General features: G+C 42.0%; 1 protein-coding gene across 1 annotated transcript in view; it reads right to left on the bottom strand.

The window, feature by feature from the left end:
• Window positions 1-15,495, bottom strand: part of LOC143963352 (cathepsin L-like) — a 39,537-nt gene extending 24,042 nt beyond the window's left edge. Inside the window, exons 1-3 of the mRNA XM_077472967.1 lie at window positions 15,442-15,495; window positions 9,267-9,370; window positions 6,378-6,520 (exon numbers count right to left, since the gene is read on the bottom strand). Coding sequence (XP_077329093.1) covers window positions 6,378-6,520; window positions 9,267-9,370; window positions 15,442-15,476 — 282 coding nt within the window. The 5' untranslated portion in view covers window positions 15,477-15,495. The remainder of the gene's footprint in view (window positions 1-6,377; window positions 6,521-9,266; window positions 9,371-15,441) is intronic.
• Between the last annotated feature and the right edge of the window lie 486 nt (window positions 15,496-15,981).

Below are 15,981 nucleotides of genomic sequence, written 5' to 3'. Positions count from 1 at the left end.
TAACTCTTCCTGACAGGAGTGTTCTTGCAGGGGAAATCGCCCTGTCAGAACACAATAACTCAGCGGGGTAGATCACTGTACTAACATCCCAGCCCGCTGGGTTAAATAAAAAACAAAAACAAAAAAGAAATAGCGTCTATCAGGCTTAAAACACAAGGCGTGCTAACCTCCTATTTAATAAAATGTGTGCAACTGAACCAGAAGGAGCACCAAACAAATGTTTCTCTGGGTCCAAAAGTAATTGTTTGATTTCACCAGAGACCAAAAGGTGAACAAAAGCCAGGCAACGCAGAGAAGACCGCCAACGTAGTTGCTGATTGTTCACTAACCCCGGCATTCACACAATGAATGTTGTCCTAGCTCTGATTGAGGTTTCCATGGTCTAGTTTGTTCCAGTATGAGAAGACCAGGACATGCACAAGCTCATGTATCTGTGCCTAAGGTCACTAACAGACGTGTATTAGCATTTGTAATTTATTTATTAGCGGTGCGTACGTAGGCTCATGTGAATGCTCGGGACTGGCCTCAAAATATGAGTGTGGAATGAACAGATTGCTAAGTGGTCTTCAGCTAGTTTCTGACTTACCTGTGACCTGACCTGCTACTTCAACTTCTGTGTGCATAAAGCAGTGTTTCTCAAGTCCAGTCCTCAGGCCCCCCCAACAGGTCATGTTTTCAGGTTTTCCATTATTTTTCACAGGTGATTTGATCAGTTTCACTGCCTTAGCAATTACCACAGCCGTTTCATCTGAGGGAAATCCTGAAAACATGACCTGTTGGGGGGGGGGGCCTGAGGACTGGATTTGAGAAACACTGGCATAAAGTATGCCTTTGTCCTGTCTCTGGATTGTTGTCTGTCCATTGTGACATTGGCCTATGTTTCCTGCCTTCTTATTTGGTACCTTGCTGCCCATCTGTTAACTGACCTCAGCCTGTATCCTGACACTGCCTCTGCCTTATGCTCCTATACCTCCCTGTCCAGCTGTTACAGACCTTGGCCTGTATCCTGATGCTGTTCCTGTCTTCTGTTTCAGTACCTTGCTGCTCAGTTGTTTACAACCTTCAGCTTGTTTCCTGGCTTCATTCTTGTCTGCTTATTGGGTGCTACCTTGTTCCTGCATCTAGTTCTTAATCAGTGGACTACTACATCTGTTCCTCACATCTGGAAGCTGGTGCTGTATGCAACATTGCCCCTCTGCCACTCTTTGTCGCCACATCGCCTGTCACTACTACCAGGGGTATTGGACAAGAGGTGCAGTAGAAGTCTCCTCTTTAGCTTGATTTCCACCAGGTAGGTAACACTTAGGCCTTTTTCACACAAGGATGATTTCATTATGATCAGCAGGGAATCTGTAAGATGATCCCCTGTTGATCAGAGAAGAGCATGTGGATGGCACATCCATGTCCGCTCAGTTAATTCTGAGCGGACACAGACAGACTCTGCTATCCATTTACACCTGGCTGCCTAAATGACAGAGAATAGAGTCTTCTCTCTTCTTTTTTTTTTTTTTTGTAGCAGACCCGATCAGACCTGGAGGTAGGCAAGTGAAAATGGACACAAGTCAGTTTACACAAACCTGTCCATAGGAACGCATGGACCTTCTGATCAGGTCCACCTGAAAAACTGACAGGCAAACCTGATTGGAACATTCGTCTGAAAGGGACCTTAAAGAGGGATTCCACCAAAAAAAAAAATATTAAAAGCCAGCAGCTATAAATACTACAGCTGCTGACTTTTAATAAATGGACACTCACCTGTCCCGGGTTCCAGCGACGCCGGCAGCCGAGGCCGATCGATCGCTCGGCCCTCGGCTGCTGCCGCCACCATTCTAGGTGAGGGAATCAGGAAGTGAAGCGAATCGGCTTCACTTCCCGGTTCCCTACTGCGCATGCGCGAGTCGCGTCGCGCAATAGGAAATCTCCGCGCTGTCACTGGGACCCGTGTGTGTCCCAGCAGACAGCGCGGCAGGGCAGGAAATGGCGTAGACTCCCACGGGAGTCTATGCCCGGAAGTGGGTGTAAATACCTGTCTTTGACAGGTATCTCCACCCCCCTCCCCCCTGAAAGGTGTCAATTGTGACACCGGAGGGGGGGAGGGATCCGATCAGCGGAGGTTCCACTTTAGGGTGGAATCCCGCTTTAAAGTCCATTAGATACCGATTTAACCACCCGATGAGGTGGGATTGTTTGGGCCTCCAAAACATGTTGCCTGCCTTTTGGCTTCCTTTCGGTTACTTGCGGAAACAAATAAATACTTTTGGACTCAAACCAAGTATTTGGTGCTCCTTCTTGCTCAATTATACATAGATCATTAAAGTCAGGTTACCTCTGCACCTTGGTAAGGACCCCCATTTTGTAGAGAGCTGCCAAACCTCAAAGTCATTGGGCTGAGCTAAGGACTTCTATTTGTACCACTTAAATATATAACCACATTTGTCTAAGCCCTTGTACACACGGTCGGACATTCCGACAACAAAATCCGTCAGATTTTTTCAGACGGATTTTGACTTAAACTGGTGTTGCATACACACGGTCGGACAAAGCTGCCGGAAAATCCGATCGTTCGGAACGTGATGACATTTGTTCGTTACAATGGGACCACGTTGAGGCTAGTAGCCAATAGCTTTGGTCTTGTAATTTGAACTGCGCATGCGTGGCACTGTGTCTGATCCGAATTCTCTACAAACAATCGGAAAAAGTAGAATCGGATTTTTTGGTCGGAAAATTTGAGATCCTGTTCTCAAATTTTTTCCATTGGAATTTCCGAAGGAAAAAGTCCGATAGAGCACACACATGGTCGGATTTTCTGACAATATAATCCGATCTGATCTTTTCCGTTGGAATTTCCAACCGTGTGTACAAGGCATTACACATGGCAGTAGGGATGAGCCGAACACCCCCCGGTTCGGTTCGCACCAGAACTTGCGAACGACCCCCGTGTTCGGTACGAACGTTAGAACCCCATTGAAGTCTATGGGACTCGAACGTTCGAATTGGAAAGGGCTAATTTTAACGGCTAATATGCAAGATAGTGTCCTAAAAAGGGTTTGGCGACCTGCCTCCTGCCTCAGGGGACATGGGTCACTGCAAAAAAAAGTTTTAAAAACTACCGTTTTGGCGGGAGCACTGATTTTAATGACGATTAAAGTGAAAAAAAAAAGTGAAATATTCCTTTAAATATGGTGCCTGCGGGGTGTCTGTAGTATGCCTGTGAAGTGCCACGTGTTTCCCGTGTTTAGAACAGTCCCTGCACAAAATGACATTAAACGGAAATAACACCATTTAAAACTGCTTGCGGTTTTAATGTTATATCTGGTTCCTGCAATATGGTTGAAAATCATTGAGAAACATGGCATGGGTAGCCCTCCCTGCCCATTACCAGCCTATTTGGGTCTTGTACGCATATTAAGGGGAACCCCGTACCCATATTAAAAAAAGGAAATGCGTGTGGCCCCCAGGCCCTATATACTCAGAACAGCAGTATACAGGCAGTGCAAACAAGACAGGGACTGTGTAGGTTTGTTGTGTTAAGTTGAATCTGTTTGTCATTTTCAACCGGTACATTTTTAAAGTATAGCTCCAGTCAAAAAAACTATCTTTAAGCTTTTTGGAAAACATAGGGAAGGGTTATCACCCCTGTATAATTTGTTTTGTCGTCCATCTTTTTTCATCTCACTTGCTGCTGTCTCCTTGCGTTTGCAAGTAGGAGATGTTTGTAAGTTGGATGTTTGAAAGTAGGGGCCTGCCCTATATTATAGCGGTATGTACTGGGTACAGAGCACGCAGACAGCACGCACTATCTCCTAACACTACTGACTGCAAGCTCTATTATTAACCACTTGTTAGCCCAATGTTTGCATAAAGTGAAAGATGAAGTTATGCTGAGTAAATAGATATCAAACATGTCACTCTTCAAAATTGCACATGCCCGTGGAATGGCGCCAAACGTCGCTACTTAAAAAATCCCCATAGGCGACGCTTTAAATATTTTTTTACTGGTTACATGTTTTGAGTTGCAGAGGAGGTCTAGGACTAGAATTATTGCTCTCGCTCTAACATTCTCGGCGATACCTCACATGTGTGGCACATGCGAGCACATGGGGACATGGGCGCTTTAATTTTTATTTTATTTTTTTATTGTTCATTTTACTTTATTTATTTTAGTTTGACATTTTTTTTCCCAAAAATATATTTTTGATCACTTTTATTCCTATTACAAGAAATGTAAACATCCCTTGTAATAGGAATATGGGGTGACAGGTCCTCTTTACAGTGAAATCTGGGGGGTCAATATGACCCCACATCTCACCTCTAGGCTGGGAAGCCTGAAATAAAAAATAAAAAAAAGATTCTGGCTTTGATCGTACTGGCGAGTTGGTAGAAGCACCGGAGGGCGGTGAGGGGTGGGGGGCGTCTATGGCTGGGTATTTCAGGGTATCACCGAGTATGGCTGGGTATCTCTGAGTATGGCTGGGTATGGCAATTTATGGCAGGGTATTACAGAGTATTGGCGGGGTACTACAGAGTAATAGCAGGGTACTGCAGAGTATTGGGGGTACTGCAGAGTAATGGCGGGTACTGCAGAGTATTGGGGGGTACTGCAGAGTAATGGGGGTTACTGCAGAGTAATGGGGGGTACTGCAGAGTAATGGCAGGGTACTGCACTGCAGAGTAATGGCGGGGTACTGCACTGCAGAGTAATGGCGGGGTACTGCAGAGTAATGGCGGGGTACTGCAGAGTAATGGCAGGGTACTGCACTGCAGAGTAATGGCGGGGTACTGCACTGCAGAGTAATGGCGGGGTACTGCAGAGTAATGGCGGGGTACTGCAGAGTAATGGCAGGGTACTGCACTGCAGAGTAATGGCAGGGTACTGCACTGCAGAGTAATGGCGGGGTACTGCACTGCAGAGTAATGGCGGGGTACTGCAGAGTAATGGCGGGGTACTGCAGAGTAATGGCAGGGTACTGCACTGCAGAGTAATGGCAGGGTACTGCACTGCAGAGTAATGGCGGGGTACTGCACTGCAGAGTAATGGCGGGGTACTGCAGAGTAATGGCGGGGTACTGCAGAGTAATGGCAGGGTACTGCACTGCAGAGTAATGGCAGGGTACTGCACTGCAGAGTAATGGCGGGGTACTGCACTGCAGAGTAATGGCGGGGTACTGCAGAGTAATGGCGGGGTACTGCAGAGTAATGGCAGGGTACTGCAGAGTATGCACTGGTATTGCAGAGTATTGGCAGGGAATTGAGGGGTTAAATTCGTTGAGCAGCGATGTGGGCACTGCAGATGCAGCCCACATCGCTGCTGACACCGATCTCTTTCCCCTCCGCTGTACCGATCGGTACAGAAAGGGGAGGGAGGAACAGGCGTCATAACATGACGCCGGTTTGTTTCCAAGTGATCACTCCGTCATTTGACGGAGCAATCACGTGGTAAACGGCCGCTATGAGCGCTATGGACGCTATGGACCCGGCGGTCACGGATGCTCTCGAGTGCGCACACCTCGGGGCACGCGAGAGCAGAATTCTGGGAGGCCGTTAATTAACGGCCTCTCTGAGTTAAACAACCGCCCTGAAGCCGTTAATCGGCAATGGGCAGTTGTTAAGTGGTTAAAGCTAGATCACTAGCTATATAGGTGAGGTGAATATAGTGGTGTATACTGCAGTCAGGGCACAGACAACAACCACTACACAGCAGCAAGATAGGAAATCAGCCAAAAACGATTGGTGTGTACTGTGTTGAAGGTACACAGAACACCCACTGCTACAGATGCAAAGTAACACACTACAGGAGGCCGCCTTAAAGGCGGCCTTATATAGTGTGGGGCGTGCACTACACAGCCTGAGCTATGATTGGCCACAGGCAGGATGCCTGTGGCCAATCATGGCTCTCCTCGCTGCCGGCGCTGCGATTGGCCAAGCATGCGGGGTCAAAGTGCATGCTTGGCCAATCATCGGGCAGCAATGCACTGCGCCAACGCAGTGCATTGTGGTCCGCGCGCGCGTCACTCGAATTTTGACGCGAACGGCCAAAACGGTCGGAATTCGCCGAACGCACGAACAGCCAATGTTCGAGTCGAACGTACGTTCGACTCGAACACGAAGCTCATCCCTACATGGCAGCAACAACCTCTATCTACTATTCACTAAGTAACATGTAGATTCACTAATGGACATCTGATTGAGATTTGGTGAATAGCCAATGAATAATATTCTGGGACCCCATGTTTTGCTTATTGCTAAAAATGCCAGATTGCTAGCCCCTGATCGATATTCTTCTTATATATGACCAGCCTAACAAACCAACCATAGGGTATTAACTAGTTCTTTGCATTTATGTTTAAACTTGTTGTAGCAGTAATGTTTAATCTTACCATATCTGCAAACTTGTTCATCTCCATTCTGTACTTTGTGAGACCCTGTTCATACTTTTTATTGTGATTCTGCACTTTATGCCATGTTGCTTCCCAGGCCTTTCTGCGAAATGTTGCATCATGTGCAGTGACATATCCCTTTCCTGCAAAAAGGAAAGCTCAGGATTCCAGATTACCACTTTAGAGCAACATAGCTGGATATTATGTACAGCACTAGAAAACTACAGTTGTTCTCTTCACCATCATAGTGACTACTAGAAGCCAGTCTCTAGATGACCAGATTGTCTAAAATGATCTGTTATTTGCTCTCATTGGATCATATATGGCCAGCATCAAATTAGCCTTAACAGACGTCTAACCCTTTGAAGATGCCCTTTCTCAGTGCAGGGCCTATTACATACAGCAAGATTCATTATACAGTAATGAAACCTCTAAGCCAGAGTGGGGTGGGTAATGGCAGCTTAAAGCCCAAATGTTGTTTAAAGCAGAGGTCCACCCTAAATAAAATAAAAATGACATAAAAATGCTCCTAAAAATCTGAAAAAAAAACTAGAAATTTTTCTTTTTTTTACTTACCAGAAATGGCTGTTGCTAGGCAGATCATCCAAATCTGCCACTTCCTAATCTGCCACTTGGTGATCCTCATTCTTCTCCTCCTCGCTTTGTCTTCTGGGGAATGGGGCGTGCTGTGTTCTAGGAACTATGTGTGTCCCAGAACACAGCCGGCCATTCACAAAGCGCCACGCGACTCGCGCATGCGCAGTAGGAAATGGGCAGTGAAGCCACAAGGCTCCACTGCCTGTTTCCCTTAGTTCGATTGGTGGCGGCCGGACCCGATCCGATGGACAGATTGGCCTCGGGCACCGTCATCGCGGGTACCCTGGACAGGTAAGTGTGCTTATTAAAAGTCAGCAGCTACAGTGTTTGTAGCTGCTGACTTTTAACATTTTTTTTTTCAGCTGGACCTCCGTTTTAAGGCAGTGGTCCAATATGCCCCTTTCTTAAGCTGGCCATAGCTGGACCAATTCTCAGCCGATTCATCAGAAACCAGCCAAGATTCAATCCATCCTTCAGTACAATCAGCCTGTTGGATTATTTGCATTTAATTACTGCCGGCGGCTTGTGCACAACAGCAATGCAAGAGGGATTCCCCCATCAACACTAACTATGTTTAATTGAGCGATTAATTGGTTTAATTGAGCGTTTTGCAAATCTCATCATCTATGGCATGCTTTAGTTTTGTCTTAGCAGGGGGCGCTGGGCTGCTGCAGATTGCTGCTTTTACACAGAGCGTAGTGATCATTATCTGCAGCCTGCAGCTGGTAAGCTGGAATTTGTCCTGGCACTAGAGCTGAAAAAAATGGAACGACAAAAAGTTGAATTTTTTTTTTTTTGCACTTTATGTTTGTCTAAATAGTTTTGTATATCTCAGGCCAAAATATTTTTTATCTAGAAAAAGTTGGGAACAATAAGATATCTTTTCACGTTTTCTTCTTTGGGCACTCTCTTTCCCCATTTGAAAGATATTCCTTCACTTCCTGTCCCAGTGACAAAGTTGACACCAGAAGAATGAGGGTAGATCTCTCTCAAACGGATGCAATGGCAATAAAAACACTATGCGGTTGATTTACTAAAGGTAAATCGACTGTGCACTTTGCAAAGTGCAGTTGCGCTCTGCGAGAGCAGTTGCTCGAGGGCTTAGTAAATAAGGAAAAGCTAGGCTGAAATCCATCATCCAATCATATGCAAGCAAAAAATGTTTCTTGCACGTGATTGGGTATTCTTTGCAAAGTAAAGCTTTACCTCATTGACTAAGATCTGGAGCAACTGCACTTGCAACGTGTAATTGCACTTTGCAAAGTGCACAGTCGATTTGCCTTTACTAAATCAACCATTATTTGTTATTAGTGTAGGGAAGTCTAAAAGCCTGATTAGCTTTTAATTGCTCTCTTTATTCTCACTGGAGATTACTCTTCACTTTCCAGCAACAATTGTGTCATTAGGAAGGAAAGCTGGACATAGTTTGGTAGAATTTAGTTCAGAAAGTGACCAGAAAAATGGAAGGAAAAGGATGGAAATGTTTTCTCGAACAAACAAAATTCTAATTGTGAATATGGTTTTCATTCATGAAAAATCGTATATGCATTGTTATGCGCATCCCGAGAGCAAATGTAGAATTCAAAACATGGCAATCAAAAAAAAAATATTTCTTTGTTTTCTTTTGAAACTTGAGTCCATAATGGTACTATTGGCTGAACTTACGAAGATAAAAATTTAATTCTACTGGTGTATGGCCAGGAGAAATATGCACAACAGGACGAAGACTAAAAAACAAATAAAAATTTTAAAAAAAGAGGAAAATTTACAGGGTTACCTAGCTAATCTAACTGTTTCCTTAATTTACGCAAAGCTAAGAACAAAATTATTATTTTTTTTTTTAAGTGTTTCTCTAGGCAAAACGTATTTCTTTTACTTTTTGATAGAGTGGGAAGGATTAGAATTTCTGTGGATTTTTTTATTGCTGCTGGTGAGGAGAATTCCAACATTTTAAAGTTGTCACTACAACAAAGAGTGAGCAGGAATCTCCTGAACGGGGACACTTGTTCTCGGGAATTCCCCTTTGAGAGATTGCCATTAACTTTCACTTGCAACTCCGAGACATGGAGTGAATGGGAATTTCCCCAATTGTACACAAATAGCCAAAAAGGGGGGCTGACCCTTCGTTACTTATACAAAACAAAAAGAAAAAACTTAGGAAAGACTTCTGCTCACACTATTCTATTTACTATGTTTATTCAAAATACTTAGAATTTCCAACTAAGGCTACAGCTCTTATTATAATACAGTTATATATAAAATAACAATGCTGCTTATATTTTAGATTTTTACCGTATTTGGTTTTCCAGGCTTCCCATTCTTGGTCCAGGAATTGTGAACAAGACACGCTAATTATGACAGCGGACAAAACCAGGAGGTACTTATCCAAATTCATCCTAAATGTAAAATATTAGAAATTAGAGCCATCATTCCTCATATATGGTGTTTTATTGTTCAGCTCAATGTATTTTCCAGTATTTGAACATGTAAAGAAAAAAAAAAGAGCAGGCATTCAGCCAATGGCTGAGAGCGCTCGCAGGAGAGCTCTGACGGAGGGGTACAAGTAGTACTATAGCGTTTACAACCACTTTAATCTTATTTACCGCTATTAAAGCAGCATTAATAGCTTTAATAAAGCCTGGTACACACTTTTTTTTTTTTTGTTCAACTCAGCCGGTTGAAGCTGTGGAACTAACGATCTGATGTTAGTACAACAATCTCCCCTGCTATTCTATTGTGTTCTGGCAGGGGGGTGTCTTGGGTCAGAGATTGAAATCAGTGGATCAGCAGGACAGACATAGCTAATCTTCACTAACCTTACTTTTTAATGATTGGGCTCCCATTTCTAACCTCCATTTTCAGAACAAGGTCATCAATGAAAGCCCCACGTGTATCCTGACAAACACATATGCTGACTTGTAGTTGTTAAAGGGGTTGTAAAAGTTGGTGTTTTTTCACCTTAATGTATCCTATGCATTAAGGTAAAAAAACACCTGTCAGTGACCGGCCTCCCAACCCCCCAGTTTTATTTACCTGAACCCTCGAACTTGACCCACGGGGATGCACTGACTCTCTGCCTGGGGTTCTCGGCTCTTGATTAGATAGAATGATAGCAGCGCAGCCATTGGCTCCCACTGCTGTCAATCAAATCCAATGACGCAGGCAAGTCCTGCATCCGGCCTCTATGGACTTTGAATGCTGGACTAGAGAGCGCTTCTCCTAAAGGGTTATCTGATGGTGAGGAGGAGCCGCGAGAGCCGCGAGAGCCGCCGAGGGACCCCAGAAGAGCAGGTTCGAGGCCAATCTGTGCAAAACGAGCTGCACAGTGGAAGTAAGTATGATATGTTTGTTATTTATAAAAAATAAAAAAAAATACGAACTTTAAGTGTCACTTTAACTGTATTTTACAAAAGAAACATTTTTAGAAAGGCAAGTAATGCATGCCATGTTTGTGCGGCTATAGCAGCCAATCCATTTGAATGGGCTGCTCTACCTGTGCAAAAACGCAGGGAAAACATGTGATCTGATGCGTTGAGATGCCATTAACAAGTAATAACACCACCGTGCATCTGCAAAAGAGCAGCAGTTTTCACCTGCTGTTTGGGGAATTATGCACCTATGCTCACCTTCTCCAACCTGCATATGTGTGACCCTACCCCAGAACAGTATAGTAATCAAAACATTTACAACTGTACCAAATATATATATATATATATATATATATATATATATATATAAAGCAAAATGTAAACATTTGCAAAAAGTTACAATATGTAAAATTATTTAAAAAGTAGCAATGAATGAATAGAACACGTTACATACATTTAGATATAGTATAGTGATTTATTTTCATAAGAAAATCATTTTTGTTATGGATACATTTTGATGGGCTGAGCTCAGCAGCCTTCAGGTACCTTTTTTATAGACTTCAGTCACCCAACACAATCTCCTAGGCCGCGTACACACGGGCGGACTGTTCGCCCAACTTTGTCCGCTGAACAGTGTTTGGGCGGACAGTCCGCTCGTGTGTGGGCTTTCAGCGGACAGTTTCAGCGGACAGTTTGACGAACAAGGTTTTTCGGAATTTCCGAAAAACTGTCCGCTGAAACCTTGTTTCAGCGAACAGTCCGCTCGTGTGTAGGCTTGTTCGTCAAACTAAGTTCCGCGCATGCTCAGAAAGGATTTACACGCCGAAAGTTATAATGCAGTGTATAGGACGTCGTATTTTTCGTCCCGTCGTACGTGCCGTTCACGTCATCGTGCACGGTTTCAGCAAACTGTTCGTCCGTCGTGTGTGGCCATGTCCGTCCATGCTAAGTTTGAGCGGACTGTTTGCCGAAACTGTTTGACGGACAAAATTGGGCGAACAGTCCCCGCGTGTGTACGCGGCCCTACAGGAGGCACAAAAGCCAACAGGAAAGCGTTGGTCATTCTTTTATGTACCTCTGAATTTAATTGCATACATTGCAGTCTGAATGTACAATCTCTGTACAATCTTCTTTAGATTTACCAAAGCTATGTTGAGTGCGGGCATTTCAAAAAAACATTCAGTTTTGTCAGGTAGGCCCTCATGCTACCTACTATACCTAGTGCGGAGAACAGAAGTTGAATTTATGGGTTGATTTACTAAAGACAAATAGACTCTTTGCTTTTCAAAGGAAATTTCCCCTGGATTAGCAAATGAGGGGAAGCTCTGCTGACTTCCACCATCCAATCATGTGCATGCAAAAAAAAAAGTGTTTTTATTTTTAACTTTCCGTTTTCCTTGTGCGTAGTTGGATAATCTTTGCAAAGTGACATTTCACCCCATTCCCTAAGCTCTAAGAAAAATCCCCTTGCAAAGTATGTTGTCAAGTATCGTACAAGATACAAATGGAGTAGTTCCTAAACAAATATGGCTGTACTTGAAAACAAAAGTAATAATTCAGAAAGTTCCATCACTTACAGCTAATTTAATTGATCAAACTTCATTTAAAGTGACTTTGTCATGAAAGCAGCAGGTCTCCTTCTGAAAATGCTAGATGCCTGGTTGTATCTGAATATGGTATGTTTCAGTCACAGTCCAGGAACAAACATGGAGGGAAGGGGAATGCGCTGAGCCAGAATAGATACCTGGATGGGAAAGTGGTGCCAGCCACAGCTAGGAGGTGCCCAAGGATGTGCCTCGTGTGTCTTTGTGTATGGAAGGAGGCCAGGAGATCCGAGGACATGCCGTGGAGTGGGGTCAATGTGGAAATCGACTGCGACAGTGGACTGTCACACTCAAAGGCACGCCCTCGGATCTCCTGGCCGCCTTCCATGCATAAGGACACATGGGGCATATCCTTGTGGTTCCTCCAGAATTCTCTCCATTACATTTTCTTTTTCATGGGATGCCATCATCTGCTAGGTTTTATAAGAGAAGCGTTATTCCCCATTTGCTAAATGCAGCCAAAATATTGATACCTAGATTTAAGAAACAGTCTGGATGTCCCACTATAATGGATTGGAAAAAGGGAGGTAGAAGATATAATGGAAGGAGAGAGATGGATACATAAGGACCAACAGAATAAATTTAAAGATACATGGGCAGGATGGCTGTATTACTCCTCAGAAATAGGGTTGGATTAAACCCTTTTGGGGGCAATACTGCGTTATGAAATTGGTAGGAGGTGGGATTTTTTTTTTTTTTGTGTTGTTTCTTTTTTTTTTTTTTTCTTCTCTGGGAAGCACAGTGCAGAGCTGATTGATGTCATTAAAGGAAGAGGATAAGTTATAATAGTAAATTAGGCACGGGATGGGCAACACGTAATGGAATTACATAGAGAAGGGTAGATTGAAATGAAAGGTGGAGAGGTACAAAAATAAAATAGTAGAGTGAGATTATATTGCATTAAAACACTAAACATATTAGGACACAAAAATAGTAATTCAAAATTATACACTTTTTTTTTATTTGTATATATTTTTTTGAATTATTATTATTTTTTTTTTTTTTTAATTGTATCTTTGGCTGTTTGACACACATAATAGGGAGCTGTAAAGCCCCATTCTTGATTATACTTTGAATAATGTTTTGCACAAATTGAGTTTTGGTTATGGGTAGGTAAGTGGAAGGGTTTTTTCCTTTGTTTTTCTCTTTCTTTCTCTCTTTTAAAGATGACATGATCAAGGACCCAGTGTGTTTTCTCGGGCTGGGGTTAGTGTGGTGTATGTTAATGAAAAGATTTATATATAGATATATTGTACAATGTGTATTTCTATGTTGGACTTTACCTTAATAAGGAATTTATCAGACAGACCAATATGTAAGTAAAAAACATTGTTTTATTTGAACGGCATAATAAAAGTACATAGGTAAACATATTTAGCACGCATGCTATATATATGTTTACCTACGTACTTTTAATATGATGTTCAAATAAAACTACATTTTTTACTTACATATTGATATGTCTGCTAAATCCATGAGGGGTTTACCGTGCTTGATGCACCAGATTTTTGTTATTTCACATAATTCAATGAATGGGCTTATTAATGTTTCTATTCTGGCACAGCGCTTTCCCCTCCCTTCCATCTTTCTCTGTAGTCTCATTGGTCCCATGAACTTGGGGCAGCAGTGGCCAGTAGAACCTATGTAACCAGGGTTTTCAGGGGGAACTTGGTGGAACTCAGTTCCACCACCTCTGGCTCAGACCCTTTGGTTCCTGCTCACCACAATCACTTGTAAACACAGAAGTCTGGTTTCTATGTTTACAAGTGACAGCTCTGTACTCTGTATGTAATGCAATCCTGGTATTTAATGCCCCTTTAAGACCCTTTACTGTTTTTGTGAAATTTGACTGAACACACCCACTATTTGATGTGATTTGGAGGTTGTGTGTAGGGGGAGGGGTTTGTGGGGCCATTGTTAAGTTCCAGCACCTATTGTTTCAGAAAAAAGCCCTGTATGTAACAATGTAAAAAATGTATGCCTTCCATTTGGGAATTTGTCCACGTGCCTGACTACCTGCATTTACTTAGTCCTGGAGCAAGCATGCTCTAAATGAGCATCAAAAAAGTGTCATAATTGCTTATCTCTATATCAATAACGTCAAATGATAAGAATGACAGCCAGGGGGCGAGAACTGGGAGAGTTCAGTAATGGTCACCTTTGTTAATCTTCCATGACAGTGCCCCTTTAAATGCTTTAGCAGATTGCTGTAGTATATTCCATTAGGTTACAACACATCATAGTTACTAGTCAGTACTACAAAGGTATAGTAGAGGTGTTGTCTGTAGTAATTAGATATTAACCTGTTCTGCAGACCTTTGTGATTTGTTTGTATCACATGCACAATAAAGGTGTATAATGGAAGATCTATGAAATCAGGACAACATACATAAAGTACTTTGTTGTTTTACCAGAGCGCTCATTATTACCAGTTCCTAAAATGCATCCAAATTGAAACTTTTTCTTTCGTTTTTTGATGAAGTAAGGAAGGATTGGAGTGATGGAAAAGCCAAATTGTCACAATAGCAGAAGGTGAGGGAAACAAATGTCCGGTGGGCACACTTGTTTTGGTGGTATCTGTGTACATTTTGCAATAAAGGAAGTTAAAACTGTAAAAAAAAATTATTAAATTGCTGCTCACTAATGGCTTTTTCTTTTCATATGGTGATCCAGCCAGTAAGATGGTTATTTTTCAATTTACTTTAACAGACCAAACTGTCCAGCAAAAATGGCCATTAGAGAGATGAGACAAGCCATCTACCACTAATAGGTGTGCTTACAATGGTCAGTTTTCATAAATTTATGTAAAATATAACATTGATAGTGTTCACATAGAGTTCAGCTTTAAAGCGGTATTAAACACAAAACCAAAAATGTAATGTATTGCAGCTTACCAGTCATTAGATGTAGTGATTACATTAATAAAATTTACTTTTTTTTTTCCCTCTAGGGTGACCCTACCAGTAACACACCTTTCTGTATTAGGACCCATTCACACCACATGCAGTGCTTTTTTTTTTAAAATGCAATGGAAAGTTGTTAATATTGGTTCCAGTGGCATAGTTCACACCACTGCAATGCATTCCAGTTGTTCTCAGTTCCAGAAAAAAATACAACATGCTGCTGTTTTTTTCCTGCACACAACTGTACTGGAATGTGGTAAAAAGTATAAAAAAAAAAACAAAAAAAAGGAAAAAGAACCCATCTGGAATGTATTCTGAAACGCATCAAAAAGGCATTAAAAAAGTATCAAAAGCTCACTGGAATGCATAAAAAAAAGCATTAAAAAATGTGCATGCTGAAAAGCATCCGGAACAGATCTGGAGGCATTTTGTGGTGTGAACAGGCACTTAGAGGGGTTTATTTACTAAAGGAAAATTAGACTATGCACTTTGAAAAGTGCAATTATCTTTTCGCTCTAGCTGTATGAATTATATACAGTATATGCATTAGTTACCCATTTTAAATAAAATTTCATTTGAATATGCAGCTTACCTAAATGACTTGTGTGAACCGATGAGCTGTGACATGTGCTATGGATAACCCATATCTATATATATATATATATATATATATATATATATATATATATATATACTTCAGATTCTCCACTGTAGTGTTATCATCATTATCACTCAACCAATCTTGCAACGGTCCAGGGAAGAACCTGATAAGTGGCAACAGTTGGTTAGATAATATTCGTAAGATATTTTAGCACATATCAAGAAAGAGAAAAAACTGCCACAACACAAAATAATGGGTGTTAAGATAATCGTTGCTATTGTACATAAATACAAAGAGATGTCAAAATGATATGTAAAAATAGGTAACTTAAATAGGCTTTAGAAAGCCATTAAGGGGTTCATACCAGCAGGTGATATGAAAAGAGCTTTCTAAAGCTTTTAAAGCTCGTCTAACAAAATTTAATTCTTCAGTGTTGTTAAACTTTTCTGACGGCAGAACAAAGCCTGGGCCAGCCAAAGCAAAGAGCTTTGTTGAAGCTCAGAAAAAGTTTTAAAATTACACCCATATGTA

This window comes from Lithobates pipiens, unplaced genomic scaffold (genome assembly GCF_037356315.1).
Source record: "Lithobates pipiens isolate NorthernLeopardFrog02 unplaced genomic scaffold, aLitPip1_a1.2 Scaffold_8, whole genome shotgun sequence".
Classification (NCBI taxonomy): domain Eukaryota; kingdom Metazoa; phylum Chordata; class Amphibia; order Anura; family Ranidae; genus Lithobates; species Lithobates pipiens.
This window is presented reverse-complemented; position numbering and strand designations above follow the sequence as displayed.